At 48.5% G+C, this 21,312-nt stretch overlaps 1 protein-coding gene and 6 non-coding genes across 7 annotated transcripts in view; 1 reads left to right on the forward strand and 6 right to left on the reverse strand.

Annotated features, from left to right (window-relative positions):
• The window catches only part of LOC135385990 (phospholipid-transporting ATPase ABCA1-like), a 246,497-nt gene that overhangs the window by 172,563 nt on the left and 52,622 nt on the right, over positions 1-21,312 (forward strand). The window contains exons 17-19 of the mRNA XM_064615667.1: positions 6,519-6,967; positions 9,270-9,395; positions 16,164-16,430. Coding sequence (XP_064471737.1) covers positions 6,519-6,967; positions 9,270-9,395; positions 16,164-16,430 — 842 coding nt within the window. The remainder of the gene's footprint in view (positions 1-6,518; positions 6,968-9,269; positions 9,396-16,163; positions 16,431-21,312) is intronic.
• Trnas-gga (transfer RNA serine (anticodon GGA)) lies at positions 12,943-13,014 on the reverse strand. Its single transcript has one exon. It is a non-coding gene; the product is annotated as a tRNA-Ser (tRNA).
• Positions 13,254-13,325, reverse strand: Trnas-gga (transfer RNA serine (anticodon GGA)). Its single transcript has one exon. It is a non-coding gene; the product is annotated as a tRNA-Ser (tRNA).
• On the reverse strand, positions 14,332-14,403 carry Trnas-gga (transfer RNA serine (anticodon GGA)). The gene has a single exon. It is a non-coding gene; the product is annotated as a tRNA-Ser (tRNA).
• On the reverse strand, positions 14,618-14,689 carry Trnas-gga (transfer RNA serine (anticodon GGA)). Its single transcript has one exon. It is a non-coding gene; the product is annotated as a tRNA-Ser (tRNA).
• Positions 14,930-15,001, reverse strand: Trnas-gga (transfer RNA serine (anticodon GGA)). The gene has a single exon. It is a non-coding gene; the product is annotated as a tRNA-Ser (tRNA).
• Positions 15,241-15,312, reverse strand: Trnas-gga (transfer RNA serine (anticodon GGA)). The gene has a single exon. It is a non-coding gene; the product is annotated as a tRNA-Ser (tRNA).

Consider the following 21,312-nt stretch of genomic DNA (forward strand, 5'->3'; position numbering starts at 1 on the left):
CTGCTGTGTTAACCTCGTATGTGCAGTCGCTCCTACGTGATAAGTGCTAAGTCATACATGTGCATGCTCTTCGTGCAGCGCTTCGAATTTCTGTAATGAAGTACGCTGACAGCTGAACAACTGCAAAGCGCTCGTGACAATAACTTTATTTTAAGATGAGGAATAGGGTGATTCATCCCCCCCCCCCCCGCCAGGGTCTATATACTCCACTCCATTGCTGGTGGTGATGTCTAGAATACGATAATGAGCCCATTCAGAATAAGGATCGAGGTCTTATTGCAGAACACACACAGAGACACTCGTAGAACATAATACGATAAAGGAAAAAGTCAAACGAGGACCGTACAATACCAAACCACATAATGACGAACGAGAACCGCGGAACACGACACGAAGACAGAACACCAAACGAAAACAAACAAAACACATAAAAACGGAAGTAGCTTACAATAACAAACAGTGTGAAACCTTTCTGAGCAAAAATAATTAATTTTATAGGTTCACATTCACCAAATTCACCCTCATGCGTATGAGCCCTGTGCACGACAGTTACGACCCCTATTCGGAATACAGGCAGCGGAGAAGAAAAAGAAGGCAATTACCATTAAACTACAGGTAACGGCTGAAGCACATGTAGAGGAGGTGTTGTTCGTCTACATGAGACCCGGCTGGCGATGATGGTATGCCACGGAGAGGCGATGACGGTGGCCTATTTCCATGGCCGCGCCGGTGGAACTCATGTACAGGAACAACACCTCCACTACATGTAGTGACCCAGTACACCAGTCCCCACCTCGTTCTGGGCCGTGCCGGCAAGAGCATTCGCGTCAGCGTGCCCGGCAAAGATGACACAGTAAGTGTCGACCGTGTGAAGCCAGCCTTCATAGAGAACCGGTGCGTCGCCGCCCAGCCTGAAGTTTACTCCTACATGTCACCCAGCACCGCCGCCCCGCTACCCCCCCCCCCCCCAGCGAAAACCAAAGACCGTCATCTGGTCAATGAGCACCAAGCTGCCTCTCCTCCCAGCGCGCGGCCCGCAGAACTTAACACCCGGCCTCCGCGCCGGTATTCTTCAGTTCGTAGCCAGACGGCTTCAAATAAACATCTTGGTTTCCGACTCGCTGTCTGCTACATTCGGTGATCCGAACTATGAACACCACGTTCGGCGCAATTAGGCCCTTGACCATCCCAAATTTCTGACCACACCATCGACGAGCGCTACCACGGCACGCTATACCTGGAAGCCACCATACATTACACGGATCATCACGATCACAACGCGATCGCCTCTCGCCCGGCACGCCGACCGCTTCTGTCCACGCTACCGATCCGACCGACCCGCAACGACCCCCCGACTTGCACCGCTCAGCCGGACCGACCAGGCAACGACCCGACCGCTCACTGATAATCACATCCGCCCAACGACCATCGATTCAGGGCTTCCAGGGACCGCTATCCACGGCCTCCGGCACACTCACGACCCACCTCTTCATTTCATGCATCTCGACGCTCATCCCCTGCCGGCCGCGACACCAGAGCAACGTGGCAACGCGGCAGCCGACGCCACGGCACGTTTTCAGCCGGCGGCAGCCGGCACAGCTACCGCAGCCTCACTATTCCTGGGATCGACCCTACGAGCTCTCGCTCCCGTGCCGGTTGCGGCACCCCAGGCCACGACTCTCACGCTCGACTCTGACGCCCAACAATATCACTCCTCATCTGCCCTGCTCATCGACAGTTTCTGCCAACGCGTGTTGTGCCGTGCCACGAACACATCGAATAGCGCTCCTACTCTCTTCCTCCGGTGTTGACGTACGTCATCGTACTACTTTGTCGCCGCCCCGTGTCTGAGGGGGGAGCACTGTAGCGGGCAGAGGACACCAACGAAGATGGCCACGCGCCTGGAGCACGGAGTTCCACCGATGCGGCCATGGAGATAGGCCACCGTCATCGCCTTTCCGTGGCATACCATCATCGCCGGTCGGGACTCATCTGGAGGAAGACTATCGTCCTGTACACACGTTTGGAATAAATCAGCACACTGATTCCTAAAAAAGATGCGTGTTAACCAGCAATGAGGAGCGTTTAAATCGCAATGAATACTGCAAATCAAATCGCTTCCCATTGTTTCCTATGGGAGCAGCAGGTGCCAGTGGGCCCTTCAACATGGCGGCCGGTTGCCGCACCTCTCGCCCACGCGCCCTTCTCCTATGCGCGATCCAGCATTTATATAGAGATCAGTGTACCATTCGGACCGTCTTTGCCCGAAGCCTTCATCGCTACCTTGAAGTTCCAAGAATGGCTGAAATACGACAAGTCCTAGCTGAAGCTGGTGAACTCCTGGTGGAGGTCCTTTGCGAGCTTGAAACAGTCCTTCCTACGTTTGCGTGCGCACATTCCCCGTCAACCTCTCCAGGAAACTTCGATACCATTCTGAAAGTGATTTCCATCGCGTAGCGCAGAGGACACGCCAGGGTGTGACTGGCTTTACAGTTAAAACGTCACACTACCGAACTTCCCCTTGTCTCTGTCTCTGCCTGTGCCAGCCACCTTCGCACGTCTTCCGCACCTCCGGGACCACGAAGGTCAGGTTCCGTCTCAAGCCCTTCCATACCATTTTTATGCTCTGGTAGACGCCAAGCTGCCGCAGCATACACCGATGGCGCGTCTCGAAATGGCAAGTTGGCGTCGGCATTCGTCATCCCATCCGAGGGCGTAGTAGAAGGACGTGCCCTTTCGCATCAAACACCATCTTCAGCTGCGGAACTCTATGCCACACTTTTGTTTCTGCAGCACAACGTTCACTTTACCCCACGGGATTGGGTCGTATTCACTGACTCAACATCTGCGCTGCAAGCAGTTGAAGGTTCTCGCATCCCAGGCTCATGCGCACCGTTGGTTATGGATGTGTTAATAGCTTACATACTTGTCTACGAAGCAGTGCACAGACTTTTCTCCAATATGTTCCAGCCCAATGCGGTGTCGAAGGCAATGAAGAGGCCAACAGCGCCGCCGAAGCAGCCCCATCGTCTCGGAGACGGACATGCATTGCGCTGCTGAGAGGAGATCTGCGGTCCGTACTTCGACGCCTGGTGACTCCTCTGGCTACCCGCCAATGCACCGCTGATTTTCTTCCCCCAGCCATGCTGAGCATAGTTGATCCAGCGCTCGGTTTCCGTGTGCCTAGACATATTTGTCGTCAAGATGCTGCATTTGTTCATCGAATGCGCCTCAAAGTGGCTTTCACAGCACAGCTGCGTTACCGCTTGAGGTAAGTTGACTGTCCTCACCGCAGTCACTGCGGTGGAAGATATTGAGCGCATTCTTCTTCAATGCTCACACTACCGACCTTCCAATATCTTGCTCTCCGGATCCTTGAACGAGCTAGACCCTCGTCCCCTCTCTTTCACAAAATTGATTGGGCCTTGACCACATCCAGCCCACCAACACCCTGCCCTCAAACCTCTCTTCACCTTTCTCGATACCATAAGACTTCGATCCTTATTGTGAGGGGACTCAGTATTTCATTCACCGCATCACCACCAGCAATGGGGTAGAGGGTCGCCTCTGGCGATGAAACTCCTCAGTCATCGTCTTGGAATAAAGTTATTGTTGTTCTATTGCATAGTGTCTATTGACAATACGCAGTGGACAATTTGGAATAGGAGGTCAATAGAATTTGTATAGTCAACCTACCGTGTTTCTTTATATTCATATTGACATTTGTCAACAGACGTCGTTTTTTACGTCGTCAATGATTTTTTTTTCATAAAGGGTCAACACAGGGGCTCTTAATACCGTCAAAATGCAGCAACACTGCCAATGGTGACTCCGCATCATAACGTTTAGTGTTCCCACTATGACCTGGAACAGAGGCACAAATGCTAAAAGGGAACATTTGGTAGCTTGCACCCCTGATAGCTATTTCACAAAAAAAGTCCGCCTCTGGAGACGTCTGCAATTCGCTTCTTGCCTCCTTGCACTGTATTTACGGTGGGCTTTCCCCAACTCTGCGGTCTGTCGGTGCATGATTCTAAGTGCACACGTCTGCAGCATGTTTCTAAGTTTTATTTATGCCCGCCTTGCATGTGTATGTCCCCTCATGTTCGTCTATGACTGTCGACCAAGGAACGGCACAGTGACGTTTAAATACCAAGTACCTCGGACCCGGAAAGTAGTACTACAGGTTTTCCCGTCCATTTTAGTCCAAGTGCCATCTGAATTAGTCCAGGTGCCATCTGAAATAATCCAACCGCCATTGAATTTAATCCGGGCACCATCTGTAAAAATCCAGTTTCGACTCAATTTAACCTGCCATCTGGATTAATCCATGGCGTTTTAAGCACTATAACCGTGTGTTCAAACAAGGGACATCCCTGCAGAGTATTCTAGTGGAAGGACAAGTAAAAACTGCTGATGGATCTGAATTTGTGCGGTGTCTTATGTGGAACATTCGCACGACGCTGGGATATTGGGAGTTGGAGCGGAAGTATAGCAAACGACGCTAGTGGTGTTGTCATCGGCTACAGAATATGAGCTGCAGGATATTCCATACGCTTAGAAGAGCACGAAAAGGCATGACTCACATAGCAGACGACACCACCGGTGCTGTCGTCTGCTACAGAATATCTTGTGTCACTGAAATGAGGAATTGCTTGTCGTATTAGCTCATCATGAAGTTGACGTTTCTGTTTCTTACTGCCTTGGGTTTGAGACAATCACTTGGACAGTCGAAAGTCGAACGTATGCAGTGCTACATGACTGCGTGTTTCCCTCCCCCCAAAGCAACACACCTTGATTTGGGCCAAGCTTTGCAAGAGCCTGCCTTGCCGACCTAGCCGTGATTGGCAAGTACTTGGCCAACGAGCTCGTGTCTTGTCTCGTCGGATCTGCCCCCTTGGCCGATGGCTTGCCAAACATCGCTCTGCCTATCACTATGTAACATTGCGCAACGTTAGCGGGCCGAAACAGTCGTTGGCCAACTGTCATCCGACTTTTTGCCAACCGTCAACGCGTATATTCTTTTTTTTTTTTTTGCTTTTGTTTCGTGTAGCACCTGCATTGTTTTCGGGTTTGTTTGCAGAGCAGGGCCGACATTGGCACGCATTTATTATGCCAAACCCTCAACAGTACGCCCGCAACACGTCGTACAACGTTCTCGGCCCAACGTCTTACGCCAACCACCACTGTCAGTGACATCAGAGCGACGTTGGTACAAGGTGCAGTGGCCGACTAAGTCACATACACATCACAAACTGACCACTGGTCGATGATTGGCAGCCGGCAATTTCCACTTGGGTGGACCTGGTTTACTGGGCATTTTTCTCCGCGTGCGGCACACTCGACGATGTCAGCCATGTCTTCGTATAGTGCTGGAAGTTTACACTGGAGAGAGAATCGCTTTTAGGGGATGCTCCGCACATGAATGAGCGTCCCGCTTCTCTCACACTCTCTCAGCTTTTACCTCCCTAAGGTAATTATCTTAATAAACGATAGACACTCATTCTTCTGGTTACCACCCTCGACCAGTTCGTGCTAACCGCTCAGTTATGAATAATTGAACTATAGCGCCCAGCTTGTGCACAAGCTGCGCAGCACCATGCAGCGTATTTCTCTAATGTTGCGGCCTGTGTTGTGCATGCGTATCTCTTGGTAGGCACCACCTGTAATAGGTACTGAATTTTCAAGCTTTGAATGCGATAGTGTTATTGCGACACCTCACCGCAAGTTCCTTTGTTATGTGCCGAAAGCTGATCTCCGACGACGCTAGATGGCGCCACGGGAATCCTGAGCAAAAAAGCGTTTTTGGCAGGCTGCCTAGGCGGGAGAGCGACGTGTTATTCGTTCTTTCGTGGGCTGTCGACATGAATAAACGGTGGTTCACGGGTCACTCATGTGGTTGTATAGGCGCGACCGTGTGGTGGCCGAACCCCCTTCCTCTTCTTCTTCTTTTTTTTTCTTTTTTCAGAAATTCGCGCTTCCGGGAAGTCTACCTAGCTGGTATTCAAGATTGACGCTTCGAGGGATATCCTAAAAACTGCGTCTTTCACGCGAGTGCGCATGAAAATCCTGCAAACATTTGTTCGCAACTCCCCAACACAGAATACCCTATACCCTGCCCGTCCCCGAGCACTCATTGAACTTACTGAGGGATCAACTACAGGCTCGCTGTTCCTTCACTTTCACATCGGGTGACTACTACTTTACGACGAATCCCACAGCAGGTTATTAGCTCTAGCACTACATCATAACTCATTGCAGTTCTGCTCATACAGTTGGCCCATATCTGCAAACCATTACATGCAATTTGTACTATTCCCGCATTCCCTTAGTAGCCCAACGATTTCTGTCGCTTTACTCCTTGTCGCATCAGCAGGAAAACAGACATATATTATGTCCGTTATTTTATGCCGTTATTTCTTACATCTGTGTGTATTTGCGTTTATGTTCTGTAACTGCGTAGTTGGGATGTTGGAATACTTGTTGTAGGTACAGTGTCCTCCTTTAATATGTTTCAGAATTGTGGCGTGGTGGAACCCTTTTTACGGGGCTAGTCAAGTTCTCACGCTGCTACTGGCAAACACAGCAGTTCTACGGTCAGTATCCGGTGAGGCCACGGCTCAGATAACGGCAACAGTCGTCATTGACTCCACCATGTACAACGAAACTGATACCGACAAGCTTAACCCCATGGACGTGGTCCAGGACGTCGCAGGCTCTTTCTTTACAAGCATGCTGCGCGGTGTGGGGTTTCCATTGATTACGTCATTCACTGTGGGTGTGACAGTCCTCTTTGCCATCATGGAACGTACCAGTAATTTCAAGGCGCTTCAACTCATGAGCGGAATGTCCAGCGTCCTCTTTTGGTTCTCCAACCTCTTCTTTGATGCCGTCACTTTCGTTGTGACCTGGATTATCATCTGCATTATTTTTAGTTTTCATAACGACACTTACACAAGTACGAAAAGTAAGTATCAAACAACACTTCACTTCGCTTGTTCGTAAAGATATGCTACGCGTGGCAGCCGAATCGATCCCCGTGGTCAAAGTTTAAATGATTAGTGAAGACCCCCTACATTTATTTTTTATGTTTGCGTGTTTTGAGATTCTGCGTAATATGCACGAAGTAACGTGAATTCTGTGCAAGGACGATGATTCTAGCTACCCTGACACGAAGAAAGAGATCCGCCGAAATTCGAACACACACAGTCTCCGTGCCTTGAAGCAGAGTTCGGGTTCCTGAACCTCGGAATTTCGCGTGGTCAAATCCCGCGATGGGATAATTAATTCCACCTTCCTGGATAATGAATATGCGGTCGTACGAGTGAAAAGGAAAGAACAATGTTTTACCGACTTTTGGTTTCGAGCGCCCCCCTAAAACTATAATTTGCAATTCGAAGCCGGTCCTACCGCGTCTTCTACGACAGGTCACCTGTTGACTGATCGCGCAAGCTATTACCAGGAGCACCCCTCAACTTGCATTAAAATTCTACGAAATCGCGACCCTTCCTATCCATAACGTCACACATAGTATTGCAGAATCTCTCTCTCTCTCTCTCTCTGCGGAATTTCTATTTTTTCTTCTTTTAATCTCCATGACTTGGTATGATCTGAACGTGGAAACAAAAAGCTGCTACAGACTTTGCAGAAAATAGTGGTATGCTCAGGACCAGAACACAGCAATTACTGTGGGCTTAAAGGGGAGAAGAGCAAAACGCACCAGTCGCGTGCACTGCTAACTGCGGCAAAAAATGCTGGGGCGCGGCAACAAGGTATTCCGTGGCGGACAAGAAGAGACGCGTTCCAGTGCAAACTGGATATCCCTGCACGGTGCGAAAGCTCAATATAATACGCGGCGAAACTTTTGTTCTGTGAGTAGCGTTGTCTTGTATGTGTTTGTGTGCTCGTGTTCTGCGGGAATAACAGCAAAGTCGCACTGTATCGTATTTTGGGATTGCCGATCCGGTCACTGGATCCACATTTAGGAATCCGAAACCCTAGTTTCTACAAAAGTTTGGGATTTCGAGCCATAGCTAGAAGGGCAGTCTGTTCAACATTTCATCGGTGCGCTTCATGGGGCTCTTCCACTAACATCTCATCAGCGGTTTCTAGAAGGATAGAATCTCGGGTTTTCGGGATTTCTAAACGTGGGTCCCGTCCTTGTAGGGTAGATAACGGTTGAAGACGCTAGCAACTTTGTGGCAGGGTACAAGTCGCTTACGCGCCCGCGTGAATGCGAATGCAATGTGAATGCAACAACAACTTGATCTCAAATGAAAGTCCGTGTTCCAATTAGTACACTTCAAGCAAAATTAGTTCACACGACACTACCGTTTACACGAAAAACGCAATGAAAAACAGAGCAGTCTTTGGCGGCAACGAATACGACCTCAGGAGGCTAAGATTGGTGACACCCAATGTGACAGCAGAAAAAGCGCGCGCGTACCTATCGTAGACTTGTGGGTTTCGAACGGGTCCGACCGTAGTGTTCCGCATATCCGCGGCATAATGCGCAGTGCTTCATTTTTCAATAGCGCTTCTCTGAATTGTAGCCCAAAACAGTTCTCGCGAACGCTCCACTGACAACATATATCTTCACGTCCTTCGGTCAGCAGCGCCAGTCCGCTTCGCAACGCGCACTATGTTTTTCACCGGGACCGCTCCATGGCGTGGCACGCGCAGCATGGGCAAAAAACACCTATGCACGAGCTGAAGCGACGTCCACTGCTTAGCACCCAAACACTATAGAGTTCGGTATAATTTTGATTGTAGCTTCCTAACTGAATCTGAACTGAAAGCGTGTAACGTAATTTGAAGTGAACTTGTTTTTGCATTTTAGTGCTCCTTTAAATATGGTGTGCTGTCCAGCGCCCATAATGGTTTATGGCGCACCAGGTGAGGTTATCGAGGCAACAATGCCACCTGAATTCCTTGAGAAGCAAGCGTCGAAAGGGGTGGTCTTGGGCGCCACTGAGATAAGCTGTGAAGTGTCATCATCGCTGCCACTCCAGTATCATACATGCTCTGTGTGAAGGTCTTCAAAGACATTTAATGAACTGATAGGCATCTCTCCTAATGGCGCACGTTTAAGAAACCTCAAGTGGGAAAAGTAAAACGCAGGCAGACTCTTGTGACGTCGCTTATGATCATGGTAGTGTAGCGACTTAAAATCAAATATTATCGTTATCTGCCCATCCTCTTCGACCCCCTCTCCTCTCGTCTATCAATTCCGTTGCTGAAAGAAGTGTGTTCTGCTTCTTTTTTTCCAGTTGCCGCTCTGATTCTGCTGTTCCCAATTGCCTGCGTGACCATCTCTATAAGCTACCTCGCTTCTTTTCTATATGACACGGAAGGCGGGGCTTTCGCCATACTTACAATCTTCTTCACTCTTGGAGGTAAGTACACTTCATACCAGTAGAATGAAACGGCTGGCGCAGTGGCGCACACCTAGGACAATGTGACACCAGCCATTACTGAACAGTCACGCTAGTTTATCCCTTGTTTCACACGGTCATGTTGTACGGTTGCTCGGGCAACATCACCAGACTATTTTAGAACAAAATCTTCAAATACACGAGGCGATTAGCTGCGTATTCAGTTCCGACTACGGATCGAATAGGAAATTCTACATCCCAATATCGAGTACTAGGAGCTTTCCTTTCATACCGAGCATAGTTCAATAGTCCTAAAACTACGCGCAAAGTCATTTAAAAATAATCTACCCCCGACACATACAAATACCCGTATTACGTATACCATGTCCATATGCTGTATATCCGCATATACAGGGTGTCCCACCGAAAAAGGGCCAGGGGCTAAACAAAAAACGGAGTGCTTTACACAAATGGAACCAACTGTACGTGATTGGCAGTTGTGTGGTCTATCAAAAAAATAAAAAATTTCATCGCCCCTTGTCAATTAATTAGCGGTAATTCATTTTTCAACTTTTTAATCATCGGTTTTAGCTCTCAGATGTCAATGAGGAGGTTGTAGCAGATGTCGAAAGAGACACAACTGAAGTGGTTCGAGGTCGCCATGGCTTGTGGTTTCGTTTTTTCCCGGGCTTAAAGGTCCGGCAATCCGGCACCCGCGCGCGACGATTCCAGCGCCCTCCGGCGTACATTGACCTTGATATTAGCGCTTGGAGACCATCCTTGGGCCACTTCACACAAGAGGAAGATATTTCACCTGTTTCACGGCACACCTATCAGAGTGCACTACAATCGTCGCGCCCGGGCGCCGAATTATGGGAAGCGCTCTGTGGTGCGCGCGGCTTCTGAAACCAATTTTTAAAACCGGGAAAAAACTAAACCACAAGCCATAGCAACCTCGAACCACTTCAGTTGCGTCTTTTCGACATGTACTACAACTTCCTCATTGACATCTGAGAGCTAAAGCCGATTATTAAAAAGTTGGAAAATTAATTACCGCTGATTAATTGACAAGGGGCGATGAAAAAAAAAATGTGGATAGACCACACAACTGCCAAGCACGTACAGTTGGTTTCATTTGTGTAAAGCACTCCGTTTTTTCTTTAGCCCCTGGCCCTTTTTCGGTGGGACACCCTGTATGATGTACAGCTTGCGGCATGATTGCCTGAAATCGAGAGCTTGTTGTGTATTCGGTGTGGGACCTCCAAACGTAGCAAGCGTTTGCTTCGGCTAACGAACACCTACTGGGTAGTATGCCGTACGTCTCTATTAGTCAGAAGAAACATTGCTTCCAACTCCTGTAGACCTCATGCAGGATAAATCGCAGATTCCGGAGCAAGTATGTCGCAAGCTGTACTGAGGTAAGCCAAATGCGAATGGGAGTATACTTGACCTACGGGAAAAGTAAAGCGGGTGGCACGATTTTTGAGAAACTCCAGAAGACATAACTGATTAGCAAGTGTTCCTGTTGTCCACTATGCGCGACAAAATGAGGACGTTGCTGCAGACCGCTACAGCACCGTTGTGAATATAATTGGCTACAACATTTCATTAAGACACAGTGGTCTTGTCGTCCACCCGTTTCTGCTTTGTAAAATGCCTTTGTATGTCAGTAATGTTTGTACGTTTCTGTTCAGCATGGAATGCAATGTAAAAACGCAATAATGGAAAGTACATATTGCAACGTTGTCTGCCAATCACTGAAGATACTGTCACGAAGCGAAATGGGTCGGCGAGTCGTCGAATAAACAGCGAACGCTTTATTAGACTACTTGGTAGCAAAACACAAGAGTGATAGCTCTCTGAACACAACTGAGTCCAAAGAAAGAATGAATGCTCCAGCCTGGAGCGCACAAGCATTTAAGCGTCGCGCCGAAAAGTCTAGAAACAGCACGTGCGTTTGCCAGAGAGCAGGCGATGTGTCTGGAAGCTTCTTGCTTCTTCTTCAGCATGCGCCGGGATGAGGTGTACCGTTTCGTGCCTGCTCTGGAAGTTTCGCGATGATGATTCGTGGCAATACTGTTGCACAGCTAAGAGCACGACACACAAAATGCTGCGAAAGAGTGAGAGCTATGCCATAGAGACACTTTCAAAGGGCAAAAATGAGAGCTGTGCTGTCCACCATCACGAGTATCTGCTCCTCTAAAAACTGCGGATAGAGAGGATGCTGCTTACTGCTATATTAGAGGACTCTGGCCGTCCAAGTCTTATTGATCACTCGAGCCAAAGAAAGCGGGATTGGCCTGTCATAAATGTGGTAGCCCTTTATCCTGGGTATCCTCCGCTCCACATGTATTCGCAGCGAAGGGATCTCTTTTGTATGCAGCAATTCATTTCTTGAAAATTACCGCTTCTCGAAAACTGGGGCAGGTTTATCTTGACCCCCTTCTTCTCCAGCAGATCACTGATCACAAAGCCTCCGTCGGCCATTACCGCATCACCTTCTTCAAAGTTGAGGTCAAGAAAGCTATTCCTTAAGACACATCCCTTGCCAGAAGTGAAGCCTGTAAACAGTTCAGACGCAAATGTCACAAGCCTATTTGGAGAGATGCCTATCAGTCCCTTAAATGTATTTGAAGACCTTCGCACAGAGCATGTATGATACTGGGGTGGTAGCGATGATGGCACTTCACAGCTTATCTCAGCGGCGCCCTAGACCACTCCTTTCGATGCTTGCTTCTCAATGAATTCAGGTGGCATTGTTGCCTCGATAACCTCACCTGGTGCCCATAGATGCAAGGTTATCAAGTTAACACACATGAAGTTGATCCATGATATGCATACGCTTGACACGGTTAACTGTGCAGTGCAGAACCTACGAGCAATGTCAACTTCGAAGAGATCACGCCTCAGCCTCACCAAGACCAAGAATAGTTCGTTTTCAGTACTGAGCTTCCTCTTGCGGCCCTTCCCAGGTTTACCTGCATTGTCACCTGAGCATGTACGTAAAGCATAGCTCCCATTTTCTCCAGGGTCCAGCATAGCCTCCTCATCACAACCATTGAACCGTTCAGTGGAACAATTAGACGTTCGCTGCCTTCTTTCTGTGTGCTGGCGTGCAAGAGACTCTTTTTCCACTCGGAGCCCACAACTGCATTCCTAGCTAAAGCCAGCTGTTGTTTTAAAATATTGCATCACATATTCGTCAACACATCAGGTATCACACGGCGATTGGTCTTCACTTGGTGGTCACCCACTACTGGCCCTGCAATCTGAGTAGCATTGCTACTGCTGGTAGACCAATGTGAATTGTCAGTGATATCAGGGAACATGGGAGATTCTATCGATTCTTGTGCTGGAACAGCCAGACCTCGTGATCTGGAGGTGCTTGGTGGTGATGCACGGTGGGATGGCGGCTTCCGAATGTTGCACTTCTTGCTGAACGCGAACACAGATGGAACAGCCTTATCTCTGAGAGTGTTATGGCCGCTCGCAACACGAGGGATAAAGTCAGAAATACCAAAATGTTTTAACACAATTTCGTGATGCAAACAACTCAGGGAAAAAGAGGTGCTGACGCCAGGAATCGAACCTGGGTCTTCTGGTTTCCAGTCAGATATGCTAACCGCTACACCACACCAGCACGCCGTTTCCCTTTGAGCGCCTCTCAAGTACGGGGGGGACGGACAACCAACCACGCTATTCCAATTCTCTCTTACATCTTTCTCACTCACTCTCTCATTCAGACACGAGGCAGGGCGATTGTAAACGACGTAAACAACGAGATTTGGCCGACACAGACCAACAATTAGGGACGACACAGACAAGTAAGCCTCAAACGCCCAGAAATTAACGAAATGCAAACAACTCAGGGAAAAGAGGTGCTGACGCCAGGAATCGAACCTGGGTCTTCTGATTTCCGGTCAGATATGCTAACCGCTACACCACACCAGCACGCCGTTACCCTTTGAGCGCCTCTCAAGTACGGGGGGGACGGACAACCAACCACGCTATTCCCATTCTCTCTTACATCTTTCTCACTCACTCTCTCATTCAGACACGAGGCAGGGCGATTGTAAACGACGTAAAGAACGAGATTTGGCCGAGACAGACCAACAATTAGGGACGACACAGACAAGTAAGCCTCAAACGCCCAGAAATTAACGAAATGCAAACAACTCAGGGAAAAGAGGTGCTGACGCCAGGAATCGAACCTGGGTCTTCTGATTTCCGGAATTTATATTTGGACAAGTTTCTTAAGACAGCGCTGATTTATATAAGAAAGACGTAAGGATTTTTTTGGCGTGATTTACCGGTACTCTCGTTCACAGACTGCCCAGTAGAGTTCGTAATCCACTTCGCGGCAGCCATATTTGTTGACATTGCACGGTGGTTAAGTGTTTCCGGCGAAATCGCGAAATACCCGCAGTGAAGCACTGAATAACGGAAGACAAAAAAGACAGGGCGTCATGGTCTGAGATAGAAACCCATGCTATCAGAACATGGGAGGACCAAGCGAAACGCGAAAGTGTATGCTGACATCGCGGGCCAGTTGCACGCGCAAGACATAGTAAAGACCACCAAAGAGGTGAAGAAGAAGATTGAAAATTTGTCAAATAAATATACTTGTGTTGGTTCCCAACAATTATATTTATGACATTAAATCGACTTCAACTGCGAAGAAAATCTCTATGAAATGTTTCTAGACGTAAGAAAAACGATTTTACTGAGAAAGTATATTGCACTCCCCGATGTTTGGTGGGAGTTCAAGCTCGCCCATCGTCATCACCATGACTGCTTAGTGACACTTACTTATACCGTGTAGCAGGAGCGTAGTGAAAGTGACGTTACGGGACGGAGTGCACTTCAACTAAGTGACACTACATTAGTACGTCTGACAGGGGTATAAGCCTCAAACGCCCAGAAATTAACGAAATGCAAACAACTCAGGGAAAAGATGTGCTGACGCCAGGTATCGAACCTGGGTCTTCTGATTTCCGGTCAGATATGCTAACCGCTACACCACACCAGCACGCCGTTTCCCTTTGAGCGCCTCTCAAGTACAGGGGGGACGGACAACCAACCACGCTATTCTCACTCTCTCATTCAGACACGAGGCAGGGCGATTGTAAACGACGTAAACAACGAGATTTGGCCGAGACAGACCAACAATTAGGGACCACACAGACAAGTAAGCCTCAAACGCCCAGAAATTAACGAAATGCAAACAACTCAGGGAAAAGAGGTGCTGACGCCAGGAATCGAACCTGGGTCTTCTGATTTCCGGTCAGATATGCTAACCGCTACACCACACCAGCACGCCGTTTCCCTTTGAGCGCCTCTCAAGTACGGGGGGGGACGGACAACCAACCACGCTATTCCCATTCTCTCTTACATCTTTCTCACTCACTCTCTCATTCAGACACGAGGCAGGGCGATTGTAAACGACGTAAACAACGAGATTTGGCCGAGACAGACCAACAATTAGGGACCACACAGACAAGTAAGCCTCAAACGCCCAGAAATTAACGAAATGCAAACAACTCAGGGAAAAGAGGTGCTGACGCCAGGAATCGAACCTGGGTCTTCTGATTTCCGGTCAGATATGCTAACCGCTACACCACACCAGCACGCCGTTTCCCTTTGAGCGCCTCTCAAGTACGGGGGGGACGGACAACCAACCACGCTATTCCCATTCTCTCTTACATCTTTCTCACTCACTCTCTCATTCAGACACGAGGCAGGGCGATTGTAAACGACGTAAACAACGAGATTTGGCCGAGACAGACCAACAATTAGGGACGACACAGACAAGTAAGCCTCAAACGCCCAGAAATTAACGAAATGCAAACAACTCAGGGAAAAGAGGTGCTGACGCCAGGAATCGAACCTGGGTCTTCTGATTTCCGGTCAGATATGCTAACCGCTACACCACACCAGCACGCCGTTTCCCTTTGAGCGCCTCTCAAGTACGGGGGGGACGGACAACCAACCACGCTATTCCCATTCTCTCTTACATCTTTCTCACTCACTCTCTCATTCAGACACGAGGCAGGGCGATTGTAAACGACGTAAACAACGAGATTTGGCGTCCACACCGGATGGTGCCTTGCATTTGAATGCCACCTATAAGAGTTAATATTAGAAATGTGCCTAGAAATAACTGTAGAGAGTTAATATTAGAAATGTACCTAGGCAAGGATTCGAGATTCGAGAATCCGAATCTCAGTGCCCAAAGCGGCGAATCGAATCTTTCGAATCCGCCAACCCCGTTTGTTTGCTCCTTTTCAACTTGGCGCCTCTGGAGTTTGCCGAAAGCTTCATTGGCCGACAGGTGTTTTCTTGTTTGTTTGTTTATGTACATTGCTCTGGACTGAAAGAGTTCACGCAGGAACTGTTACATTACAAGTTTAAAAGTAACCTAGCTTGTTTTACTTTTGAGCGTTGCTTAGTTTCATAGAAATAATTCAGAAGCGAGAATTTATGCATTTCTTGTAGTCGATGAATAACATGTTAAATAAATTACGTTTCAAAACCATATGAGTATATTTTCTCCTGAAACTGAAGAATTATCTAATTTGTTTTTCATTAAGCAAATGTATCAAATTCTGCTAGTGTTTTTTTTTTGCTCGCTTTTTAATCTCTCAAAAAGGATTCGTAAAGATTCGAGATTCGTAAGATTCGTGGATTCGGATTCGAAAAATTTTGGATGAGTCGCATCTCTAGTTAATATGTATCAGCATGAGTTTTTTTGTTTTTTTTTTTTGTCTTACTTCAGTCCTTTTATTTCAGGTACTATAACGATTGGCGTTACTGGAGTTATCTGGGTGATAAATTCAGGAGCTAGTGGTACGTCAGCAACGGAGATCATTCAAACAGTGTTGTCCAGTATGCCGACATGCATTGCGCCATACAGCATAATGAAACTACTGTCAGTCGACGACATAAATAAGAAATGCATGAAGTATGCTGGTGATCCTGCTGGAGACCCTTGGGTAACCCTAGCGCTATACTGCAGTGGCGTGGAGAAGTTCCTCGGCATCACACATTGCTGCGAACGTACGTAGTGAGCTATTAAACTCTAGCTAAAGCATTAGGCAGTTTTAGTTATACGTGGCGCGGTCGCGCACCGTTGTGCGGGTGAGCGAGGACACAACATGCGCATGCGCAGGCTGCTCACCTGAGAACGTTTCGAAAGACGAGAGTTTCACTGCCTGCACCTTCCATCCTCTCGAGGTTCTGCTAACCAGAATGGGTTTGTCAGCCACCAGCGGAATGAATGTTCGCAAGTGTGCAGGCATGTGCATTATTAGAAACAGGAACAATGCTCCAAGTCCACACCCCAATATTGGTCCTAGACTAGAACCTAATATTTGTCCAATTCTGCAGCTGCAACGCTGCGAAATATTGACCCACATTAACTTGAAGTATTTTAATGTTGTACTTTTTTATTTCCCTTTCTATACCCTCGGTCTTCCGGCGTCCCTTAGTATTTACTATAAGCCCGTGAACTACATCCTCAGTCTACCATACCTGTCGTTTGCATCTGCCAGGCACATACCAAGAGATAGCTCGATTAGTATCATGTTTTGGTGCTAGGCCACCATTTGTTCCAGTAGTACTGATGGACAAAATATATACTCCCTGGTCGCGTAACGAACACCACAGAACGAGTCTATTGTACCACTTTGAGGAGGGGTATACTTATCCTCCTCCTAGGCACAATGGACATTACTAATTCCATAGAGAGTTGTAAGGTACACAAAATAACAAATGAGCTGCGAATTGCGAAAAACCAAGCGAGAGAAGAGGCACACAAAAATTGCCACTGTCGAAGTACGGGTTTGGTCTGCAGTACACATTTGTAGAGGAGGTGGTATCCCTCTACATCAGCCCTGTGCGGCGATGTTGGAATGTCCCAGTTGGCAGATGTGCATGTCCTCACGCTAGGACGGTGCCGGTAGAACTGAAGACCGAGTGCAATACGTTAACAGTACGCCTCTGCGCATGAGAGAGAGAAAAAAAAAAGGTTACGGAAAGCACATGGCAAAGCGTCTGCCCATTCAGAAAGCAGGAATAAGAGGGTATTCGCAGTCGGGTCACAGCAGTATGGTGAAAAAGATGAAGCAATGTGCACCTCACGTGCAGTTGTTGTGGTAGCTTATTTGTGAGCGATCCAATGAGACTGCTCTACGTCCAAGATGGGAAAGGGAAAAGCTGAGGGACTGCGCTACACCTACTAGCTACCTACCTATCGCTAGCTGACCTACTTTCAGAGCCTACAGCGCGTGGCAGCAGGCGCAATCGTTGGCATCATTAGTTGCCACCACAGTAGCGCCCTCCCCACCCCCCCTCCGACGCGGGATGTGTTCGGACACGCGGCGACAAGAGCCATGGCGCGGTAAATGAGCGGTAAGCGGTAATGAGCGGTAAAGGGGTAATGAGTTCAAGCGGTAAATGAGCGGTAATGAGACGTGAGCCGTTGTCACGAGCCTGTTCAGCCGTTGCCGCGCTGACGCGTCACCAGGGCGTGTGACCAGCGGCTTTGCGATACGGTAAGGGAGCGCGTTGCTCGACCAGGTGCCCCTGGTAGATCCGGAGAATATCATCACGATGTACGTAGGGGCCTGGCGAAGTACCGCGACCGGTACGGGGCGCCGAAGCAGGAGGGTGCCTGGTGGCGGTGGCCGGCAGAGCAGCGACGGTGGCCTAGTATTACGAGCCCCCGCTGGAATGAAATCTGCTAGGGGACTCACGAATTGTGCCACAGCCCCATTGACTGCTGTCTGCACTAAGTTTGGTGGTGGTCGTGGTGAAGAGGTGTGACGAACTCAAACCTGATGATAGTCATTGTCGAAATTTGGGAGGGTAATGTTAATGATGGACAATATGTCGTCTACTTTCAGTTTCGTTTTCTGTGATCACGCGCTTCTAGCGCATACCGCCGCACGTCTCGTGTTCACATTCTCTGATCATTAAACCTCGGCGGCCGTTACCGTCAGCTTCGACTTGCCTGCTCTCTTTTTGCTGAACCCTGGGGTTACAGTGTAACAGGTTATGGGCCCAGGACGTCACGACGACTAGCATTGGACCGGCAAGACAACTACCCGTGGTTACGCCATCACGCAGTAAGACGTTTGTCACATGACGATCTGGAATGCGTCCGCAGACGAATTTCAGATTCCGAAGCTGACGTCGGAGACTTATCATGCCTGGGCAATCAGGACCAAAGCTCCACTCGTGCAGAAGGGCTGCTGGGAGGCTGTCGACCCAGGATACTCAGGCACTGAAATGACGAACGACGAGAAGAAATCCAATAACACGCCGCTTACCTTTCATTTCTTGGTGGTGGAAGATAGTTATTTAGATGATATTGGAGCCTGTGCCAACGCAAAAGAAGCACGGGACATCTTGCGTGAGATGCACACGAAATATGGACTCCTACACATTTCGCAGTTGTTACGTGACTTCGTGAACGTTTGAATGAAGAAAGAAGAACCCATGAAGGCGTATTTGAGTAGGCTCATGGATCTGCACAGGAAGCTCTCCAACGCAAGATACGGTTTTACGGACAAGGAAATGGCACTGGTAATGCTCTAGGGTCTACCCGAACGCTATGAACCCCTAATCTTGAAGCTCGAGCAGGTCGAAGCCACCCTTACCTTAGGAAGCTCCGGCGTAACGAAGAACAGTCGACAGACCCGCACGGCGAGGAGACAGCTCTCTTGACCAAGAACAGGTCCGTTCCGAAACATGCGAGGACGACAGGACGACAGAAATGACCGCGACGCAGGCAGGAGGACTCGCGGGTCTCACCTCACGAGGAGGCGGCCTGTCCGATGTTTCGCGTGCGCCAAGTTCGGGCATATCGGCAAAGCATTGCGAAGCAGATTCCGACGATCAAGCCAGTGACCATGCAGAGAGAGGTCCCGTCTTATCCGCCAGGAAAGTAACCCACAAAGCACTGTGTGCGACCAGCCATGTCGTGACAGGGAGTCAAGTCTGGTATCTGGATAGCGGCGCTACCGACCACATGACGTCAGACAGAACCAAGCTCCGCAACTGCACCACCTACGCAGCACCATCAACGCTGGAGATGGCAAATAAAGACGTCGTGGAAATCGTAGGGAAAGGCGAGACAGAGTTCGAGCTTGTACCCGACAATGGCGGGAAATCATTTCTTTTGAAGGACGTCCTCTACGTACCAGCACTAGATGGAAATATCCTGTCAGTTCGACGAATTGAAGAGCTTGGGTTCAAAGTCGTCTTTGATAACGGGAAGGCAGCAGTAAGAGAAAATAGCGGCGCGTTAATTTTGGTGGCAAGTTGAAAAGGGCGACTATATACAGTGTAACAGGTAAGAGACCGACTTACGCCGGACATGGTGTTCTTCTTCCGGGGCTATAGAGGAAGTGGTATTTGTCTACATGGTGATGATGGAATGTCCCATCGGACAGATGTGCGTGGCGTGCCGGTAGAACTGACGATCCACCGTACTAGCACGGGGCAGCGGGGGCACATCGTCATTATCGTCAAGCTCGCATTTGAATTGAAACAGCGTTTGTTGATGGATCTCGAAGTACTTAATACCTACTGCCACACACAGATACTACGAAACGCAAACCAGAAAATTCGCTGTACGAAAATGGCAACTCATGTTCCAACGCACTTGGGGCATCGATGCATCGGTGCACCAATTTGTTGAAAGCATGTCCCGTAACGTTTCAATGTCAAACAGCCCATATCTATGATCAAAGTACAAAAGGAATGGAAGTATGTCATAAATGCCACATTAAAAACGAGAATGAGGGAAATCGTAAAACAACATAAGCTGACTTCTCCATAATATATTGACCCCCGGACAAAGTTTGTGATGAGGTATATGAAGCGATGGAGGTAATGGGGCGCTCAAATGCTATTCTACGATACAGTGTTTTCGAGTCTCATACGCTGCCGGAAAGAGGTATCTTCCGTAGTCCAAGCCCATTCATCGGAATAGGGACCTGTTGCAACGCAATAAGAAGTACGCCAAGCGCGGCTGCTCAGAGATATATGTGAGGTGTGTGCCACATCAAAATGACGAATAAATGCGCATCAATGACGAAACGTCCCACCAGCCATAGTGGATACCGTATGAATTGGTATGGAAAATTGTTCGGCGTGAAACCATATTTTCGTCGGGAACAGCGTCGTTGGACGTGCAGTACAAAAGATACAGGCGTCACAGCCGCACAACGGCGCCTTATTAACACTTCAAAGCTACACTACCTTCTTTGCGCACCCATGTGCAGTCTTATCGGTACTGCTTCACCCCAGTAACGTCGGACAAAGCAGCATTTGGAAACGAACGTCTGGGTGTGCAGTCCGACGAGAAAAGCGAAGCATCGTCGTATTATTGATTGCACGTGCAAGTAAAAATTCCAGCTGTAAATGCAGTGGGAATTCCAGCTGGATTATTGAACTCGTTCCTGCCTACAATTTAACTGGATCTAGCCTATAAACATGCTTGTCCCGGGCTGCCAACAGGCTGCGTCCAGCCGAAGAACGAGTGGTTCAGAACCAGTTCCACAGTGGACCCAGACTGGAACAATGCTGGCTATGCAGCATTTATCCGGCCGGAATATTGTGAGAGCCAATGTGGTTGAAACACTTTATTCCTGCAACTGCTCGAAACCTGAGTGGACGTCCACGCACGATGTTTCTTTTCTTTTTAAATAATTGGTGGGGACGTGCATGGACGTGTGTGTGCGTGCGATAGTTGCATCGCGATGATGTTGACGTACGACAAAAAACTCTCGGCGGGGTTTGATAATCGGGTATTACTCCTGTGATCGCAGTTTTTTGGTTTTGTTGGGCTGCATATATGTCTCGTTTTTCAGAAAACGTGATATAAATCATGTGATGAATAGCAGTCAACAAGAAACAGCTCGCAATGTCCGTA

Source organism: Ornithodoros turicata, chromosome 1, assembly GCF_037126465.1.
Source record: "Ornithodoros turicata isolate Travis chromosome 1, ASM3712646v1, whole genome shotgun sequence".
Lineage (NCBI taxonomy): Eukaryota > Metazoa > Arthropoda > Arachnida > Ixodida > Argasidae > Ornithodoros > Ornithodoros turicata.